The sequence below is a fragment of the Gossypium arboreum genome, chromosome 2, assembly GCF_025698485.1.
Source record: "Gossypium arboreum isolate Shixiya-1 chromosome 2, ASM2569848v2, whole genome shotgun sequence".
Taxonomy (NCBI): domain Eukaryota; kingdom Viridiplantae; phylum Streptophyta; class Magnoliopsida; order Malvales; family Malvaceae; genus Gossypium; species Gossypium arboreum.
The window spans coordinates 106,149,219-106,172,228 of NC_069071.1; the positions used below are offsets into that span (position 1 = coordinate 106,149,219).

Below are 23,010 nucleotides of genomic sequence, written 5' to 3' on the forward strand. Positions count from 1 at the left end.
AACACACAAATTTAACGTGGAAAAACCCTCCAAAAAGGATAAAAAATTATGGGCAAAGATAATTTTACTATAATGGTAAAAGAACGAAGAGTACAAAAGATGAAAATAAAAATTAAACCCCAAAACCCGAAAAACAACGAACCCTCAAAACATAAACACAAAATTCTCCAAAAGTGTTATGAGTTCTAATCTTTAATGGGTGTATTTTTTAAGGTTGTAAAAGAACCTATTTATAGACTAAATTCGTAGGTTAAATAAATTATGTTAATAAATGCTAAAAATATTATACTAATAAATATTAAATCTTCTAGAAAGAAAATATATTTTTGTTTAACTTGACTTGTAAGTAATCTCTTATTTTATTTAACATGAATTTGGGTCACACAACGCTAACAATCTCCACCTTAACACAAATTCTCATATCGCCATCTTTGCCAAAGCCCACCACGGGCCTATCTTGAACTATGCAAGGAATTAACTGAGTTGAATCTATGCTTAGAAGTTGGAAGACTTCTAGCCTTCAACTTGTGCACTGCCAAATCAAAACTAAGAAGTCTTTCAACTTGTGCACTACCAAATCAAAACTAACACGAGTTTGATTTTCACGAACACAGTGCCTTAACTTTTCAAAACCTGCATCCAAATGAGAACCTCTCTTTAATGCAACGGTCATACATTTTTCCCTTCTATGATCAAGTTGCCTTCACTCCAAACGAGTTGACTTTGACTTTGTAACATACGAGGGACGTCCGGTTTCACTAGTCACTATAGAACCTTCCAGAATATAAAGGCTATATGTCATTTTACCTTTTAATAAAATGAGAACTCCACGAGACATCTTAATATCACTCGACTCGATATTGATTTTGCAACCTTTAGAGTCTAAAATACTCAAGGAGAAGAGATTCTTTCGTAAATCAGGTAAATATCTGACACCTAAAAGTGTCCTAATCGTCCCATTATGCATCTTAATTTTAACAGTACCAATCCCGATTATCTTACTAGATGAATCGTTTCTCAAGCGTACAATTCCACATTCAAACGAACTGTATATGAAGAGCCATTCTCTGTTGGGACATACGTGGAAAGAACATCCTGAATCTAGGATCAAATCAAACGTATGCTCGAAGCTATCACTCATTGACACTAACAAGAAATCATCACCACTTTCGTCGGCCATATTAGCACCAACTACATCTTCCTCGTTACTTTCAGCAGCCCTTTTATTTTACAGTTTATAACAATCTACTTTGACATGACCTAACTTCTTACAATAGCGACACATTTTGTCTTGCTTCTTTGATGCTACCAAAATCGAAGCTTGCCTATCTACCTTGCTATCTGAACCAAACTCATTGTCGAGTTTGTCTTTACTCAACAAATAACTTTCACATCCTCGAACGAGAGTTTGTCTCTGCCATAAATCAGGGTCTCCTTGAAAAACTTGTATGAAGAGGGTAAAGAGCACAATAATATCATAGCCTGATCTTCATCGTCAATCTTAACCTCAAAATTCTTTAACTCATTCAAAAAAGTAATAAATTGACTAATGTGATCTCTAAGAAGCTTACCTTCGTTCACGCAAAATGTAAATAGACGTTGTTTTAACACTAAACAGTTAGCCAGAGACTTAGTCGCATAAAGAGTTTCTAACCTTTTCCATAAGGCGGATGAGGTTTTCTCCATCAATACCTCCTATAATACCCTATTCGCGAGGCACAATTAGATTACAGACAGGTTTTTTCATCAAACCCTTCTCATTTTGTCTGATCTAGATTCTCAGTTTTTCTTAGTAGCAACCTTTTTCAGGTCGGTCTGAACTAGAATTGCCATCATCCTAACTTGCCACAGATTGATATTTGTGACACAATCGAACTTCTCAATGTCAAACCTTGTTGTTGTCATCTCTGAACGAGCTGATTTACAAAAGATTAAACTAGCTCTAATACCACTTGTTAGGTATCGACCTAATTAAGCAACGAACAAGTAAAAATAGCAGAAGAAATTGAAAAATTGAACACACAAATTTAGCGTGGAAAAACCACTCCAAAGAGGATAAAAAACTACGGGCAAAGATAATTTTACTATAATGACAAAATAACGAAGAGTACAAAAGATGGAGATAAAAATTAAATCTCGAAACCCGAAAAACAAAGAACCCTCAAAATGTAAATACAAAATTCTCTAAAAGTGTTATAAGTTCTAATATTTAATAAGTGTATTTTCTAAAGTCATAAAATAGCCTATTTATAGACTAAATTGTAGGTCAAATAAATTATACTAATAAATGCTAAATATATTATACTAATAAATACTAAATCTTCTAGAAAGAAAATATATTTTTGTTTAACTTGACTTGTAAGCAATCTCTTATTTTATTTAATAGGAATTTGGGTCACACAACTCTAATAGTTATCTAATTGACTACGTCACAGAAATTTATTTTAATTTGTAACCTTAATCTAGGATACAAAATATTTTACAAAGTAGTTTAAACATATCAAATATTTACTTAGCTTAGAAATAATATTCTTATCAAAACTAATTACAAATAAGACTTTGACCCTGAGACTCCACCTTTGGGTCACCCCTTTGTATGCATATTACGACTAGAAAGCACAACTGCCTGATTACGAAGGATTTTGATCTGGTCCTTCCACGAAGGATCAAATTCCCTTATTACCTGTAATACATAATGTCATAAACATAAGTTTAAGTAAACTTAGTGAGTTATCCATAACTCGTATTAGTAGAATACTAATAAGCTGACACTTTATGATTTTGAATTAAAGTTTGATTATCTATACTAGGAAGGTTTGCCAATCTCATTGGCATAGTATTTACATCGCACGTACTGACTTGCTCGTACTTGGCACATTATCTTCAATGATACCTTCGCCTACTTACCCGCACATCCTGGAGAACAAATCATCTTACTTGATTGTAGATAATCTACTTTCAACAATTTGAAAACAAAAGATTTCACGTTTGACTATAACAAACCTTGCACACATAAAGCCTCCACTGGTGAGATTTCATAGATGAAATATCATAATATCGATTTAATAGTAAATTGCCTTTTTGGTGGATTATCCCTACAGATTCTATCTTCACTAATTGCCTTCATAGACTCTTATGCACCTATTTCTTTAAGAGGAAACTCTTGCAAATTCTTACTTGAGAACTTGTGTAAGAAAACCTATGGATAATTCCTATAGCGCTTTGCATCAATAATTACATTAATAAATAAGATTTATTTCGGTAAATAGTACTTGTTGCGGACTGCTATTGTCTAGTAGTCCTAACAGACTCAGATTCGTATTACGATCCTCATAGGTTAATGTTTCAAACCCAAGTATGCAGATTTCTGCTTTTCGAAACATATCGGTGCATTCATAAGGAAAACCCCATGCGAATTAATAAGAGATCAACTCATTTTAATTAGAAAAGTTTAGATCGTCAAATCCTTCCACATTCTCATAATAACAGATAACCCGTTATTCACATTCTACTTCTAGAAACAAATAACATGTAAACGGATTCTTAAGAGCAAATTCCTTTTTACGAAATCATACAAGTAAGATAGTCCTGATAGACTTCCACATTTTTCATAACTTCCATATGCTATGGCCATGGACTTGTTTACACAAACGGGGCTTAAAGCTTTAGACTCTACAAAGCCTCATACATATATAGAACCCACATTGGGTTATCATATTCATTTGTGCATATATCTTAATACAATCCAATCAAACTTTCGCAAAGTGAGATAACACATGGCACAAAGCGCACAACATGACATGTCTTTATCTTTCATCTACCAAAACAACCCTCCATACTTTGCATATCAAATACATGCATTTCATACACGTGCATTCTATCAACACTATTGTTCAAGCACAACACATATCATGCCAACATTTCATGCATTTTCATATCAACACAATAGACCTCACGATACATCAATATTTAGTTATGAAGTAATTCATCAATTACACATTATTTAGTTGTAGGACGATGCATCATTTGCTCAACACTCAACTAACAAAACCAACAAACATCACACCAAAATTTCATTTATACCTCATAGATAGACTTACAACCAACCATAAACTTTCATATCTACACACAACATGCATCTCGATATATCATCATTCAGCCATAGAATTATTCATCTTAGAGCAGAAGTTACAAACTCAGCAAATGCTACTAAAATGTAAACAACCATTTAAGGCTTAAGTTCTGGGACTCACTTGGGAGTTGACGTCAAAGCCTTCTACATAGCTTCTTCCTTTGCTACCTGAGCCTCCAACTTATAAAACATAACAACTATTTCAGAATCTCCAACAAAGATATTTTATCATCATAAAAACTAGAATTTGTTTGCATGTAGAGGCCATTAAAATGATTGTCCACAACTTAATCCCATACAAAGCAAAATCGATAGACAATTAAAATCCTTAACTTTATTTCCTTTTCTTAAATCTGTAACACAGAAAGGTTAATAAGCTTACTAGCTTGATAAATTATCTATTACTTATGCACAAACTTCATCTTCTATCCTCCATGTAGACCACTCTTAATCTTCCTTTCCTTTAACCAGACCAATAAAGAAGATGAAGAAAGAAAAGAAAAATAAAGGAACCCTACCGAAGAATAATATCTCCCCTTAATATATTATTCACTCATTTCTTTCATCAATCCCAAACTCAACAACCAAGTGTGCACATCTATAATCATCATCTCTCCAACTAAAATTTCCTAGTTTAAACTCAATGGAACCAAGGTTGAAATCTAACCTTTTCACAACCAATCTTTCAATTTCTCTTATTTCCATTAAAGTTCACTCAATTTGTAAGTTTTTCAAATTAGTCTCCAAATTCACCTTTCCAACTTAACTTCGACATTTTGGGGTGTGACATAGACCTAGATATAACTCCAAATATAGTTTATTTGCATAGATAGTATTGTTATAGATGTTTGAGTAGACATAATGTATATATCAACTTCTATCGTTAGTTCCATTATATATCCAATTAGTTTCATATACATCAACTTTCTCTAGCAGATTTTTTGTGATGTCCTTTCTGTTGGAAATATGAGATATTTTAAAAGAAATATCACTTTATCCTACATCATTAAAGAAACAATAAGTAAGGGGTTCTTCAAACTTATACAAGGAACTCAATTCATTGGTTTCAAACAATATCCTAAAGGAAAATGTCTAATACGCATCAAGCTTAGCTTTTTAATTTTCCATTTTCCTTAAAATCTCCCGAAATTTCTTAAGAATGAGCGCATATTTAGGAAAGACTTGATACTTAAAGAGTGTTTATTGTGAACCACCTCTCTTTCTTGAGAATCTACATGATGGCCAAATTCTCCAACAATCTAAAAGATATTTGGGAATTGTTTCTATTGCTGATGTTGTCAATGATAAAAAATGGACTATATAATTAGTAGTGAATTTAGACAATTCTCTGATTAAACCTTTGGGGGAAAACTAATAAATTAAACATTGAGCGAAACGTGAATATTGTCAAATTGAGATATCAACAATGATGATGACCCGACCTATGTGATTGCCGATCCCAAGAATTAAGTTCATATGGGTAATAACAAATCATTAGTTGATTCATTGATCACTATACAAATCATGGCCTTTTTATGATATAAATAGTGCTAAATTTACAAAGAAAGTGAGGTTGAGTAAATTCTTAACTAAACACGTATACTTTATAGGTGGTGTATTAATCTGCAATCTACACTTGATGGATTGACCTACATATGTGTGAGGTGGGGGCTACTTATTTGAGATTAGTGGCAAAACCTCTAGAGCATTCAAGAAAATCCAAGCACATGCATGGCCTATTAGCGCACAAGTGCATTGAACAACAATATTGTGGGTATAATGTGAGTGGCAAGAATTTTAATTTACATAATAAATTCTTGGTTCATAGAAACTTAGGTTTCACCAATTATTCCACAAGTTAAGTTTCATTCTTTCTAGCTCTAGTTCATAGTCTAAAAAATACTAGAGTTGATGCATTAAATCAAAAGAAAAAAAAATATTCAGCAAAATTTTTTCCTTGATTCTTTTGAATATGTGGTGAATAAGCTTGTATAATGAACTCAATTCTTTGGTTTCAAAATGCAACAAGTGAGCACTCCACTTTCTCTCTTTCTCTTTTCTTTATTGAGTGTTTTCTTTAGGTGTTATTGATAAAAGAGCTTGTTGAATTTTAAGACTATGGGTGAAATATCCTTAAAGACAGTCTCCAAGATGTCTCAAGCTCTTTTTTTTTTTTTGTATATCCTTAAAAATAATATCCAACACGTCTCAAATTTAGCTTTTGTACTTTTTTTTTCCCATTTTTTTTAAATCTCCCAAAATTTCCTAAGTAGTCCATAACAAAGTATTATATTCATGTGTCACATTTGTTTGCTTTTTAAAAACAATCTATTAAAAGGTATATTAGTCCCATTATTATTTTTTGACATTTTTAAATATATATAATTTATTAAATAATATATTAGTTATTTAAGTAATAAATTTTTAATTTCTTTAAAATAAAAATAAATTAATATTTGTCAATTTAACCAAATTTATTATGTTATTACAATACTTATTCTTTTGAACCAAATACAAAATACTAATTAATAAAACCATTATATATAATGTTAAAAACTTTTAATGTATTTATGCTTTTGTTATACAAAGGTGAGAAAATATATTAAGGCTTGCTTCAACCTTCAAGGCAATTTTGTTATGGTACTCAATTGTCATAAAAGGGTAATTGTGAACTAAATCCGAACTAATTCATTTTTTTGATAGGCGAGTAATAGATAGAATTACAAATTGAGTAGGCATTACAAATTTTTTGTGGGAGAAAGTGTAAAATATCTCGGGAAGTCGCATATCATTTTATCTATTATTGTATTTATTTTATATATTAATTTTTTAGTAATTTCCTACATGTTATTATCAATTACCATAAAATACAGTAAAAACATACTATAACTCATTTTTCAAAATTTCCAAAACTGGTCCCTCATTTCAAATTATCCATGCCCTTGCTTTCTAGAAATGGATTTAAAGTTAAAATTGAATTACTATAATAAATTATAAATTTTATTTTTCATATACTTGAAATATAATCTTTTACTTTTATTTCAAGAATTTAGTCTCTACTTATTAAACTTTGAAATATAAGTCCAATTGTTAGTATCGTTAAGATTTAATATGTTAAATTTAGATTCATTACAACACCATTTTTTGTTACATAGCTATCAAATGAGTATTTTTTTATTTTAAAATGTAATTTAACAAAAGAATTTTAATTATGTTAATAATTTGACTTAAAATTTGAAAACTAAAAGAAAGAACAACTAAATTCTTAAAAATAAAAGTAAAGAGACTAAATTTCAAATGTACGTACGAGTACAATAACCTAAAAACATTTTAACCTAAATTATAAATAAAAATAAAATGATTTGAGACTTTTACAGAAAAATAAAATAATATAAAATAATTAATTAAGCCACGTGACATCTCAAAAAAGTAGCATATACATGATATAAATAAATGTGATCATGAGCTAGATCGAGCTAGATTTCAATTGAATATCGTTAAACTCTAGCATTTTTATCATCTTCTCCTCTTTTGCGATGTACGAACATTCATTGTCAATTACTATCATTAAAAGCTCCCTATATTTATTTGGATTTTTACCACTGTTGTTGCACTTGAACTGACCCTTTTTCTTTCTCATTTTTACAACCATCTCTACCACCCCTCCAATGGCCATGCAATTCAGAGTATAAAGCCTATCCTTTTTATTCCAAATCTTTGCTAAGAAAGCCTAAGACACACACACACACAAAAGAAATGAAACTTACCAAAACCAATTGAATGCAAAACTCCAACAAAGATCTTCGGAAACAAATGGATTCCAAAAGTTTTCCTTAAACTTATAAGATTTTATCGACAAGAACACAAAAAGTCAAAAGAAGTCTCTAAATACTTTATTTATAACGACATAGGTGTCCAAAGGAAGATTTAAACAACATAATTTGCTATGTCCAATAGATTTTGACACATGTCCTATACATTATGACTTGTTATCCTCTTAATACTAAATGCGTGTTATTCTCATTAATTGGTGAAAACTCAAACAATCCTTTCTTTAATTTAAATTAAAGATCTATAAAAACTTCTGCGTGTAAAGAATGTGTCTCCTCCTCAAGACACGTGTAACCCATATGCATTTATCTTCAATAAACATGAAGTCAAATTGCATGGCTAGAACTTTAAATATGGGCAACACTTCACCAATTATAGACCTCACAAACATATATATATATATATATATATATATATATATATATATATATATATGGCATGTGGAGCATCTTTGATCTGCTTCACTAAGGGCAGATGTTAGATCCTCATATGCACAGTTCACATGTGGGATCTTGCTTGGTTCTATATCAATTTCATTGTCACTTATTTAAAAGGTTACTGCACTCTCCAAGTGGAACCACGATAAGATCAAACTAGACAATTGTTAAAACTTTATAACCAGGAATGATCAACCTCATCTATAAATACTTAACTTTGATCGTAGGAGAGCTTGTTCAATCATAAGACTATCATACTTCGTACTCATTTCTTTCTTTAAATGGCTATTTACATCTCACCACCGTATGAAATGTCATTTAGAATTCTCTTTTTTATAAGACTCAAACTGTCATTTAGTACTTTAAATTTTTAAATTTCAAAATTCAGTAAACTTGTTAACACTATTAATTTTTTTTGTTAGTTTGACATTTTAAAATAAAAAAATACTCAGTGTTGTAGCTATATAACTAAAAAATATTATTGTAATGAACTTGAATTTAATAAAATGATTTCAACCAGATAAACAGTTGGACTTAAATTTTAAAAATTGAAAAGTAGAGAGATTAAATTCCTAAAAATAAAAGTAAAAAGTCTAAATTCCAAATTTACGAAGAATACAAAGATGTAACGCTATATGTATTTTCATTCATTCCAAATCCGAGTATATAACATGATTTGTAGAAATGATTTGAGTCAAAGAGTTATGGATCCTCCTATGAAAACAAGTTATGTGTCTATATTTAGGCAAATAGATTGAGCAAATGAGTTCTAATCAAACCCTAAAACTAATTGATTCATAACATCTCTAGTGGGAAGTATTTGGGAGTATGAGATCATAACTAGAATTGAAATGGATTTGAATTTTGATATTATATATATAGTTTCAATATAGCAACTCAAGATACTGATGTAGTTGGAAATGTTGAACACAATCAAAGTTGCACATCAATGAAGAATGAAAGCAATTAAAGTACAAATTTGACAAAGAAAAGTAGATATTTATGAAGCAATATAAAAGTCGGTCTTAAATTCTCACTCAGCCTCTTCCAAAGATGCTTCAATTCGAAGAAGAACAAACCCCACAGCAACACCAACGAGAACAAGTCCATTCATGATTGCCGCAATCCTAAATATCTCACCAATTGCACTGCAGGTTGAAGAGAGGGCACCGCCGCCACTACCTTTCCCCTTGGATGGAGCTCTGAGTGAGCTCACAACCTTTGCAAATGATTGTTCAATGCACACTGGTTGGCCTAGTGAGATCACATTGTTATGAGCTTTTAGCCCACCAAAGGAATTCAATCCTGTAATGTAACTTACATTAACTTTAGTTCTCCTCCTGGGATTGCCAACACTGGCAGCAGCCAATGTGGGTGGAGAGAGTGTAGCTGAGGTTGTTGTTGTCATTGCTATATTTAGGTATGCTTATACAAGCAAGGGAAGGTTTAAAACTTATGAACCAAAAGCTGGAAAATAATGAAAAAAGGCTAAGAATAGATAGTAGTTAAGATGCGGTAAGGATGGATGGTTGGCAAACCGATTGGATGAGCCTATACCAAAAGGGAAAAGATTTTTGCAGCTTTAAATGCTGGCCATAAGAAATTTGAGATCCTGAGGATGCTATTGAGGATTGACCTCTTATTTAAATCATCAATCTGCTCCATTCAATCCAATTAATTTCACCATCTTGCGGTATCTAGTCCAGGATTAGAGCCCCTCCATCAGTCCCAGACTCAAGTGATACTTACGATTCACCCATGCTGGTAAAAATTGATGCATGGTATAAATTTTAACTCATCTAATTCCAGCCATTTTACTGGATTCAAAACCTTTAAATTCTCTGCAATCAAATACAATGATCCAAAACAAAAGGAAACTAGCTCCTTATCCTGATGTTGATCACAACACTAGAACTCACACAGAGAGAACAGATATGCATCCCCAAGGAAAAAGAAATTTACTAAAGCCTATACCTATATATTAAAACTCTCCCCGAGAAAGGAGGCAATCACAGCTGTCCCTTTTTTTTTTTTTTTTTTTGTCTTTGTAAGGTAATGGTTTATTTTCAGTCTTGGTGTCCATTATATTCAAAATTTTTATTTAGTCCTTACACTTTAAGTTGGCATAATTTGTCGCTGACCCAGTTTTAGTCTTTGTAAGGCAATGATTTGTTTTCACTTTTGTGCTTCTATTGTGTTCATATTTTAGTTTTAGCCCCTATACTTTAATTTGGCATAGTTTGATTCCCTTACTTTTATAATGTCATTAGGATTAATTAGTCCAAATAGTTTTTCATTATAAGATAATGGTCAATTTTTGGTTTTGGTTTCTCTATTATGTTTAAACCTGAGATTTAGTTCTACATTTTAATCTGACATAATTTAATTCCTTTGCTTCTATAAGATTATTAATTATTCCAAATAGTTAATATTCATAACAGTTCTGGTTAAAATGCTAAGATCATTTTTTTAAAACACCCTTCCAACACAAAAGAACATATATTTCAACATGATGAGTTAAGAGTTTGTTTTTAAAGAAAAAAATACGCAAGCAATTTAGTCGAATAGTTAAGGATTTTAATTATTTGTATTGGCCAATAATATTATAGAAGTTGAGATATTAAATACTGTTAAATTAAAATAGAGAAATTAAATCCAAAATTTAATCCTACAACAATTTATACTTTTATTTATATAAATATATATAATAAAAATTTAAATATTTAACATCACTCGATCTATTATTTTAAATGTTTATATACATATTTGAATATTATATTTATTGTTTTGTATGTATCTATAGTGCATTTATTTTGATTTTAATTTAAATATTTTATATATGTGAATTTCGAAGAATAAAAATATTTTTACATTCGAACTGAATATCCGTTTTATATATTTAAAGTTGTTTAAACTTAATTTTTCAAACAATTTGATAAATTCTATATTTTAAAGAATTTAATTAATGAAATATCATATTTGTAAATGTAACATTTATTTATTTATTTTTATATATAAAGAAATTGTAAGAATTATATATTTGATAACAGCAATAAAATGAATGAAAGAAATTTATTAAATCATTTAAAATTGATAATGATTTAAAAATTAATTAATAAAAGAGGAATTATATTTATATTTTAAAAATAAAAATTATATAGATTTAATGATTAATATTTTTAAAAGTATTATTATGGTTTATAATATTGTTTAATAATTATTTGTAATGAGAAAATTCCCAAGCGAAGCTGGGAATCATACTTGTATATTAATAAATCATACCCTTCAAACTGAAAAAGGCATAACAGTAACCGCCCTATGAAAGCTGGGAAGAAAAAGGAAGGTGCGCGAATAAATTCCCTTTCCCTAACATCATGCAGAAAAATACATAAAGTCTCCTGTAATAGAAAAAGACCAGTGAGGGAAAGGGATGCCAAATACCCAACACCACATTTGTTGAGTAGTATGTATGTCTTGCTCTAGTCTTCATATTCTGTCTCTTCGTCATCATCTTCATTGTTTTCCCGGTACCTCCATCCATCATCTACATTGTCACGGTCTTCTTCAGTTTCTTCGCTATCCTCTTCCTCAAATACTTGTTCTTTGATTGGCCACTGTTTCTTGGGTATAGGCAAAGTCGCAGGAGATGGACTCGAGCCTTTCTGTCGAGCAACCTTTGCCGGAGGCATCTTCACATTTGGCTTGGCCCTACTTTGTTGTTTCTGACTTTTTCCATTAACTCGCTTTCCAGCATAAGCATCTTGATCACTGGCTTCATCCATCTCATTGTCAGCATTGGCTGTGGCGTTCTCAGCATTCTCATCTGACATATGTCCAGGATGCTCTCTCCTTAAATGGAGTTTTAGTTTGTATTCATGTATGTAAGCTTTCTCACAACCTTCATAAGGGCAAGCATAAGGGCGATCAGATGATGCAGAACCATAGGCGCCACCAGTAGGCTTTGTTGTTTTAACTATCTTCTCTAAAGGTGGGGCATACTTTGCCACTTCTGGTGTCGTGTTCTACCAAATGTGAAGACAAATTTCAGATCAGATTTAATATCTCAAGGTTAATAAGATGGCTTGTATATATCATGTTCTACAAAACAGCAACAAGTTATGACAGTAAATTCCCAAACCTTTTCATGGTGTGATGCAATGTGATTCTTTAGCTTGTACTCATGAGCATATCTCTTTCCACAATCTGGGTATGGACATATATGGTAGTTTTCTTGTGAATGTGTTTTCATGTGTGACCTCAGGTTGAAATCCAAGGAGAATGCCTGCCATTCTCACAATCAAATCCGTCAGAACTCCGAGCATTAAGGGTAAGCATGTTATGTATATACGCCCATGCCCATAAAAGCAAATTTATAAAGTTAGCCTTTGAAGCAAAAACAACAGTTGCTGAGAACCTTATCACCAGACACTATGCAAAACTATGTCTATAAAATCACAAATGTCCCACATAGCAGTTTGACAAAGTTTATATGGTTTGAAATTAAGGTTCAGTGTCCCTTACATCTCCTGCTATATACTAGACCAATTCACAATTTCATATTAGAAGAGAATATACCCGAAATAAGTAATGTAACAAACCATATATTAAAAGAAGAAGATTAACACCATGAGATAGATTTACCACCTTACCACAACCTTCATGTGGGCATATGAAGTCTCTCTCTCCAGTGTGAATGAGGAAGTGTCTTTTCAGTTTTGAACTATCCAAAAATTTCTGCAGTATTAACAAACAGTATTCTGTATTAACAACCGCCAATAAAACACTATATTTATCTGCCAACACATGCACACACATGGTAAGAAACACCAATGAAACACTTTCAAGGTGAAATTAAGCATTTCCATAGCTCCCAAGAAGGCATGAACCAGAACTAACTGGGGTTCTAAGAGAAATTCTCATAAAGTAAATCTGAAAGTATCCTTGTTGTATCAGAAGTAGAAATTTTAAACAAGATACCTTTCCACAACCCTCCCAGTGACAAACATATTGTCTTTCTCCATGAATGTGTGAATGCTTTCTCAAAGCACCAGCATCAATAAAGGTCTTTCCACAGCCTTCATAGCTGCAAAGGAAGAGAACTTCAGTAGTAGGCTCTGGTTCAGGCTCTGGTGCTTCAGGCTCTTTCTCCTTGTCATTCAATGCTTTCAAGGTGTTCTCTAAACAAAACAATTGGGTGAGGAAAGTTAGGTCGGCCTAAACCATAAAGAAGATGACAACAGAAGTCCCCTACAGGATAATTCTTTCACCCCTCCTCTCTATAGCCCAGAAATTATCCACAGAATCTAGTATTAGAAATAAAATAAGATAACCAAGCAAACATTTAAAACCTACAATCTAATGAACACAGTTAAGGGAGTCTCAGGAAAATGGGAAAAAAAAAGGGGGCCAGAAAGCCATTGTGAAAAGGAATATAGACATATTTCTATCACCAAACAAATAGACTGTCAAAAGATTTGGATTTAACTCCTTACAAGTACAATTAGACATAATACAAAAATAAAAATTCTTCTTTTCTGTAAACAAACTCATAGAGCATAATGAAAAGACCTTCCATACAATATATTTGTTTCTATTCCAATGCTAAACAAGTTGTAAGCTTTCTACAGAAAATGCATACTTTTCCATTGCAAAAGAAAAGAATCAGGTCACAGTTAGGAATAAGTAGCAGATAAAAAGAAAAACAAACATAGAAAAAAGAACATTGAACTCACCATTTACCCATTTCAAAATCATGCATTTTCCACCCGTTGCTACAACATCTTGAGGTACCCTAAAAAAATTTGTGATCAGGTCATTGACGTTGTCTATAATACAAAGAAAGAACTTGAGGACTAAATCATGTCAAAATCTTGGTTAAGAAATCCAATTGGCATATATGCTAGACAAAAGGAAAAAAAGTAAAATACAATCGATAAAAAAGAAAGAAAGAAAGAGAGGTTTAATCTACCATCTTTTGAACCATTTAACAGCGGGAGCCTTAGATTTGAGAATGGGGCGTCTCTCGAATAGACCGTGAGCGTACTGCATCTCCATCCGATGTCTTTACGATTACTTTACAGCATGGTTTCAAATACCGGTGTGGGCCGCTATTTCATGGTAACGGCGCCATCCGCAACCGCTAAAGGCCTCAATAGCAGTGGGTCACAGTGTAACGGAAAATAGCGGCGATATTTCTGCTAAACCAATAGTTTCTTTTTTTTATTATTTAAAATTCCTTTCTCAACAAATTAAACAGAGAGGGAGGGAGAGAGTAAGAACCAGTAGGATGGAGAACAGGAAATCAAAGTTAGCAGAGTGAAGCAGATAACTCAAAATCGAAATCAATCTTCAAGTGACGCTTAGGGTTTGAAAATTTACCTTAATTAATTTGCCGAAGGCAAGAGAAGGCTTTGGGTCAGGAGAAGGAGGGGCTTGTTTGGCTGTGGGGGATGTGGAAATAGAGATGAGAGTACGTCTCGAAACTTTAACGAAATTTAACATTTTTTTTTTTTATCATTACAATGTTACAAAACCTTTTCTCACATGTATAATATAAGTTAAATTCAAATAATATCTTTATTAGTTATTAAATCTTGACATTGCATATTAATTTTAAATTTTAAAATTCAAAAAAATATTTTTAAAATTAAGAATTATTTAAAAGTATAAAATTATTTTTAAAATTTTGAAAAATTAATTAAATGTTAATATGTTATCTACTTGGTAATACACATCTATAACTAATTTTCCATTTAGGTAATTTGACAAAAATACAAGTTCAAAAGTTAAAAAAACAAAAAATTCAATGAAGAGCTAAAATATTTTTTTTATAAAATTAGAGGACCAAAATAATCATTATACTTAAAAAGATAAAAATATGCTTTAATTTTTAAACTATATGTAAAAAATAAAATATTTTAAAATTATATTTTATTGTTTTATAAAAATAGTACCTTTTTATAATTATGATCATCTACGCAATTGATTTAATAATACATTTAATTTGTATCTTTCATATTTTTTTATCCATTTGATAATAATTCTATATAAAATAATAATAAAATTAAAATTCTTTTAAAAGATTAGAATTTTGAGAAAATGATAAGCTATCCTACAACAGATACGCAGTAGGATTAGTTGTGAGCTATCCTAACTCTTTAAATTTACAAATTTCACTAAAATTTCACATTCCGATGAACCCAAAACAGTGAGATGAGCAGACATTGCTTGTAATTGCCAGGAAGTCTCAATTAATACAACGTGAAGCCCTACAAACTCTGAAAAGTACAAAGTGGTAATCATCACTCAAGTTTGGGCAGGGTGAGCAAAATTTAATTTCATTTGAAAAAATTAAAAAAAAATTTAAATTTCAAGTTAATATAATCAAGTTATTTGAGTTATTTAAATTAATCGAGTCATTTCGAATAAGTAATTCGAGTTTCGAGTTTTTAGTTTAAATCGAGTTAAATTTTACAACTCGAATAATTCAAATAATATATTAGTGTAAATACACTTTAGTCCTTGTCAAGTTTGAAAACGAACAAATTGGTCTATCTCTCAACAAAATTACAAAAAAATCAAAATATTTATAAAATTTCCAAATTTTATATTTTTAAAAATTTATAAAATTTTTAAAAATTCTAAAATAATATAAAGAAAGTTAAAAAATTAAATTTTTCTAGGATAATAATTTTGGAGACCTAAATAAGCTAATTAATCATTCAAGTTTATCATACTAAAGTATTTTTTATTATTTCACTTTGAAATTTTTTTAAATATATATGGTTTCAAATTTATGTGCTCAAACATAGAGTTAATTATCTTGTAAAATTTTTTGATTTAACATGTTTAATTTTTAATTTAATTCGAATAATTTCACTCGATTCGACTCGATTTAAAAAAATTCAAATCTAATCAAAATGATAAAATAGGATTGATCAACTCGATTAACTCAAAATATTTTCATTCGATCCGAACGCTCACCTCTAGATCTGGGGCATCGTCTCATGAATTTAGAAGGTTCGAATGAAAAATTTGGCGAAGAAAGTCTATAATCAAAGTCTATATAGAGAAAATAAAAAGGTGAGAAACCTTAGAAATTTCCTTTGATTTCATGGATTCAAATGAAAATTTTTGAATAAGTGACAACAAATTTGGGACGAGGAGGTGATGGGCTTCATTTTGGTGTGAAAAGAAGGCTAGTCGGAGATCGGGAATGGTAGTGATGGCGGTGATAATTTAGCTGAGAGGGAAAAAGCTAGGAAAGGTATTTAAATGCTAAATGTTTAATAGTTAATAATATAAATGTTTATTTTGTTATGGATATCATATTAAGTGGATTTCTATCATGATCAAGATAATATTTTAATGGACTTTAAATTCTAATAGTTATTAGAATTAGATCTCTACTTCTTTTATACTTCTTATGCCTAAAAATAGAGACTCTGATGAAGCATTGTAATCATCCCCTTTGATCAATAAAATATATTCTCTATTACTTTCATATTTTCTTTGTTCTTTATTCTCTCCATCTCTCTTTATTTTATAACACGTTATTGGCACGATGATTCTTTAGGATGTTCAAAGTTTCAATCTCATAATGGATCATGGTGGTGACGATGATGTTAAAGATCTTCAGGTATATTTTACTATATTTTATTTATTATATCATGTTTATTATAATTGGAAACTAACCATGACAACATTAATAGATAGATTATGATTTAAAATCCACGCATGTTTGCGATGATGATTATGAAAAAAAAAATCTATTGGGATGTTTATAAGTATGTTCTACTAGATTTGTTGCATTCCCTGAAGTGAATGTAAACATAAAGAAAATAAAAGATATACTCATGAACCACTAAAAGTGGGAGCATAGTAATAAATAAGAGAACAATGAGAGTTCTCAAGATAATTGTTCAAAGGGTAAAGATAACTTATGTTATCAATGTGATATGAAAGATTATTGGTCACATATGTGGTGTATGCTCAAATATTTTATCTCTGTTAATATTCTTTAAGGAAGGATATGATAATGTAGTAATGATGTAGCACCCCAAACCCGGCCCAGAAGTTATGGCTGGATTCGGCATGCCACATCAAAACGTAAAAAAAAAAATTCCATTCTAAGTCCGAAAATCGTACTTGATGTTCAAAAGATTAATTCATTAAGGGTTAAAGTGAAAGGAAGTCATGCACCGGTAGGAAACCGGAAAGAGGTGGTGAGTCCATCGGATCGCTATACCAAGCTCCTTCGGATCCAATCCTAGACATGCATACCGCCATTGCCACACCTTAACGTCATTGATATTTCTAGGAAACCGATTTGATTAAGTCATTTTAGGAAAAGTGATTAATTTTGGAAAATACTTTCATTGCGGAAGCTTTGCTTGTTGTCGTGTTATTTTGAAATCAACTGTTGTTTTTGAAAACGCGCCTAAAGCTATCCAATTTCAACAGTTAAAATAAATATTATCTATCTTAATAAAACATATAAAACCATCAAAAATAAATAAGCGGCCTTATTACATTTAAAAGCCCAAAACCTCAAACGTAATTAAAAGGATGTCCAGTTCACCGAAGAAAATCAAACTTTCGAGCGGGTGGCCACTCAAATTCCCTCACGACTCCAAGCCCACTATGGTTGGGGATTTCTGCGTGGATGAAAATAAAAGGGTGAGTTTGGGGAAACTCGGTGTGTAAGGAAAACCCATTCAAAGTCCAAGTCACTCAAGCCCATTGGGCCTAAGCCCATTCAGTAATAGTGGTATTGGGCGAGCCCTTTTCAGATTATAATAAACCGGGCCTTAGCCCTTATTCAGATAACAATATGGCCCATAGGCCCATTTCAAAATACATGCAACATCAATAACATATGCAAGCCCATTTGGGTAATAAAGGATATTGGGCCAAAGCCCTTTTCAGACATAATAAACCGGGCCTTAGCCCTTATTCAGATAACGATATGGCCCATAGGCCCATTTCAAAATACATGCAACATCAAGAAACATATGCAAGCCCATTTGGGAGACTACTCAACCCACCAACCACTACACTCCACCCGCACCAGCCATACACTCCATGTGGGAATAGCTCAACCCACCCAAATTTAACACTCCACGATTCTGACCTTCTTTGCTTTCGATTATCAATAATTGAGGCAAAGCCTCCAAGACGTGGACAAGCCACTTTCCCAAAGACTTCCTCCGTCAATATCCCATCCCATGCATCGATAATAACAACATGGCATGCAATAAATAACAACATCAAACATGCATTTAGGTCAATTTAACCTAGGGGTATTTCTAATTTATCTACTAGGGTAAAGCGTAAATTTTCCACTTTTAAAGGTATTTCAGAATTTATCTATTTTAGGGTTTTTCATGCATATTCCTACTTTTCACGTACTAACGTAATCACGCATCGAGGGTTCTTACGAATTGGGCCCGATTGGCCCATCATTCCAATTTTGGCCCATTAAGCCCAAAATATCAAGGCACGTAAATTATACACTTTGCAGTCCAAATTTTGCAGCTTACTAAAAATATTAATCGATTTACCTCACGAGCATTCGCACACTCGCAAATCTACAAAATACCGATTTTTTGCATTTCGGCTTTTCGGCTTTTGCCGATCTAGACTAAGAAAGAGAGTGTTAGTTACACACATTTGCTTACGATATCTTGACGAGATCCACACACGAACCGCCTACAATTGGATTACTAACACATTAATCTAACTATTCAAATACGAACTACGTATTAACCCCTTATAATATTCGGCCAACCACACCTACAGATCATAGTAAGCTTATAAGAAAACAATTAGCAACTCATTAACAAATTTTTGTCAATGTTTACCACATAATCATAATTTCACCGCAAGTTGTCTTCCGAGCAACAGTCACTAAATCATTTATAAATGGAGCTACGAAACTCCAAATCAAGTTCCGTTAATTTTTCTTGAAAATAGACTCATATATCTTCTATCCATAAAATTTTCAGAATTTTTGGTTTAGCCAATCAATATCAGATTTTTCTCAAAGTTTCCCATGTTTCACTGTTTGACTAATCTAACCACTCTTCATTATGAATCAAATTTCTCATTGTACAGAATTCAAAATATGTTCTTGTTTATTTCATTAGAAACTAGACTCAATAAGATTTAATTACATAATTTATTCAGCTTCTAATTCTTCTCCCACAATTTATGGTGATTTTCCAAAGTCACGTTATCGCTGCTGTCCCAAGCGATTTATTACCAAATCACTCTTTCACACATACCTTGCATGCATGTTATTTAAACATGTATATCACCAATCAATCATCACATATATATGATTTTACTTAAGTATAATCTCCATTTCATCATTTTAAAGCACAACATGTTAGCCGATTTTTCCCTTTAGCATCTAAGGCACATGCATGCTCATTTGTTTGGCTCAACTTCACCTATCTTCCATTTTTCATCAAAAGAACATGAAACAACAACCATTTCCTTCATTTTAATTCATGAATAAATGCTCACAACACAACTAAAAATCAAAATATACTTCAAGAGTTAAGGTAGAATAAAGAAGAACTCATGAACCTCAAAATAGAAGCAAGGTACCAAGAACTTACCTTCAATTTTCCTCCTCCTAATGACCGAATACTCAAGAGCTTTCTCCTCTCCTTTCTCTTCTCTAACTTTCAGCTATGATGAACAAAGATGGACAAAACTTTGTTCTTTTCACCCCTTTTTCTTTTAATAAAACTTCATATTTCATCCATTTAATTCTTTAATACAAAAGACATGAAATTCTTATCATGAAACATTTACCTAACCCATTATCATGAAACATTTACCTAACCCATTATCATGGAACATTTACCTAACCTATTATCATGGAACATTTACCTAAACTATTATCATGAAACATTTACCTAACCTATTATCAATTTGTATCAATTTGTACCATAAATTATGGATATCAAGTGTACATTTTGTCTACAACAACATGATGGCTAGCCACTTCATGTAAAATGGGAGGTTTGTCATGCAAATCCTCCTATTTTGCACTCCTATTTATTTGGCCACTTCAATTTAGCCTATAGCATTTTCAAACATTTTCACATAGGTCCTATTTCATAATTTCACCCCATTTTTCTTATGGAACAAAAATTAACTAAAATTGCCGGGTTCTATCTTAAGCTTGGGCTTTCTAGAGGCCCACTAACATAATTAAACCTATGCCAACATTCACAGATTCCGAAAATTGGGCGTTACAACTCTACCCTCCTTAAAGAAATTTCGTCCTCGAAATTCACCTAATCCAAACAGATGAGGGTATTGCTGTTGCATCGTCTCTTCTGGCTCCCAAACTCAGAAGTTTCCCCTTCCTTAACTTGTTGAAAACGAGCGACCAAAGACTCATCGTTCAACTATTTTTCTTTAATCTGATCCACCCAGGTTGGCCTCACTTGCAACTCAGCCAACAGACTTCCATTATCATAAAGACTCAAACGAGCAAACATTGCTCTCGGATCGAATCTGACTCTACGACTTAGAGCATCGGCTACCACATTAGCCTTACTTGGGTGATACTCGATCGAGCAGTCATAATCCTTAAGCAACTCAATCCATCTCCTTTGCCTAAGGTTCAGCTCCTTCGAGTCAACAAATACTTAAGACTCTTATGGTCGTGTATATAATACACCTTTCTCCGTACAAGTAATGTCTCCAAATCTTAAGTGCAAATATCATCTGCGCCAACTCTAAATCATGAGTCAAATAGTTTCCCTCATGAGGCTTAAGCTATCGTGATGCATATGCAACCACCTTACCCTCTTGCATTAACACGCAGCCCAAACCCACGTGTGATGCGTCATCGCACACGATAAAATCATTCCCAAACTCCGGTTGAATTAACACAGGTGCTTCAGTCAGAATTTTCTTCAACTTCTCAAAAGCTTCTTACTGCTTCTTAATCCATACAAATGGTACTCCTTTCCTTATGAGTTTTGTTAGAGGTGATGCCATCACAGAAAAACCTTCTACAAACCTTCAGTAGTATCCTGCCACCCTAGGAAACTCCATATTTCCGACACCGCCCTAGGCGGCTTCTACTCCAAAATCGCTTCAATTTTCCGAAGGTTTACCTTAATCCCTCAAAGAGACCACATGTCCTAAGAAGGTTACCTCCTCAACCAAAATTCACACTTGCTGAACTTCGCAAAGAGTTCCTTCTCCTTAATACTTACAAGACTATACGGAGATGCTCATCATGTTTCGTTTCAGTTTGAAATATACCGGATATCGTCAATAAAGGCGACTACTGAACTGATCTAAAATGGTTGGAACACACGATTCATCGGATCCATAAACGCTGCAGGAGCGTTCATTAGTCCAAATGGCATAACCAGAAACTCGTAATGACCATATCGAGTCCTGAATGTCATCTTTTGGATATCTGCCTCCTTGACCCTTAACTGATGATATCCAGATCGAAGGTCGATCTTGGAAAATACAGAAGCTCATCTAAGCTGGTCGAATAGATCGTCAACTCTTGGCAGTGGATACTTATTCTTAATCGTCAGTTTGTTCAACTAGAGATAATCAATGCACATCCGCATCGTACCATCTTTCTTTTTCACGAATAGCACCGGTGCTCCCCATGGAGACACGCTTGGCCTAATAAAGTCCCTATCCAACAACTCTTGAATTTGAGCCTTTAACTCCACTAACTCCTTCGATGCCATCCTATACGGTGCGATGGACACGGCGCCGCTCCGTAACAAATCTATTCCAAACTCAACTTCTGGTTCGAGGCAATCCCGAAGCTCCTCCGAAAAACATCTTGGAACTCCTTTACGGTCCTAACCTTATCCACCGTCGGCCCCTCCTCTTTAACCGACTTACAAATGCCAAATAGACCTCACAACCTTCCGAATCCACTTTTCGGCTCTTAATGCCGACACCACATTGGACAAATAATCCCTTCGCTCACCTATCACCATAACCTCCTCATCCTTTGTGGTCCTTAACACCATTCGTTTAGCAAGACAATCCGAGTCACTTTATGCTTAACAAGCCACCCATTCCCAAAATGAGATCAAACTCTCCGACGGTAACTCTATCGATCTCCGGGAAAATCTTACCTTGAGTTTCTAAGTACATCCCTATACGCTTTGTCTACCCTAACCGAAAGTGACCTAAAGGACTTAGTACAGATACCTCACTCACAATCTCCTCGAGCGGTCCAAGTTGTTCATAATCCGCTCAGGACCTCCAACCAATATTCCGCCACATTCGTGGCTATACCAGACACGCCTTAAAGATCTCCGCTCGTTAGTCCCAAGTCATTCGAAATAGATCCTCGAATTTTGTTGCCCGAACTTGCTCCGGCAACCCCTTCCAGAACACGAAGCATTGCCTGTGACAGGGCATCATCCTCGGCGGCTCTATCATACGGCCCATTCTCATCCGTCGGTGGTGGTCGTGCTACTCCAGTGGGTATGTGTTCGAAGACAAAGATCCGGTTTGAGTACTACCTCGGCCTCGACCACGGCCTTTCCCCGAGTAGCTCTCGTACTCATATCGATTTATCTTGATTACGAATTTTATGCA

General features: G+C 32.9%; 2 protein-coding genes across 5 annotated transcripts; both read right to left on the reverse strand.

Moving 5' to 3' along the window:
- Positions 1 to 9,252: 9,252 nt before the first annotated feature.
- On the reverse strand, positions 9,253 to 9,977 carry LOC108488825 (uncharacterized). Its single transcript, XM_017793110.2, has one exon. It carries the CDS (start codon positions 9,806 to 9,808, stop codon positions 9,434 to 9,436), a length of 375 nt encoding a protein of 124 aa, XP_017648599.1. The 5' UTR covers positions 9,809 to 9,977; the 3' UTR covers positions 9,253 to 9,433.
- Positions 9,978 to 11,562: 1,585 nt separating this feature from the next.
- Positions 11,563 to 14,932, reverse strand: LOC108476709 (zinc finger transcription factor YY1). 4 transcript variants are annotated; one of them, XM_017778991.2, is made up of 7 exons: positions 14,779 to 14,932; positions 14,369 to 14,594; positions 14,133 to 14,191; positions 13,378 to 13,577; positions 13,045 to 13,134; positions 12,539 to 12,682; positions 11,563 to 12,422 (listed from the first exon to the last, which is right to left on the reverse strand). In XM_017778991.2, the coding sequence occupies exons 2-7, from the start codon at positions 14,452 to 14,454 to the stop codon at positions 11,880 to 11,882; spliced, it is 1,122 nt and encodes a 373-aa protein (XP_017634480.1). In that variant the 5' UTR covers positions 14,455 to 14,594; positions 14,779 to 14,932; the 3' UTR covers positions 11,563 to 11,879. The 4 variants fall into 4 exon arrangements, with proteins under 4 accessions (XP_017634480.1, XP_017627392.1, XP_017634479.1 ...); XM_017771903.2 differs by having other exon boundaries at positions 14,369 to 14,635; XM_017778990.2 differs by having other exon boundaries at positions 14,369 to 14,639.
- Between the last annotated feature and the right edge of the window lie 8,078 nt (positions 14,933 to 23,010).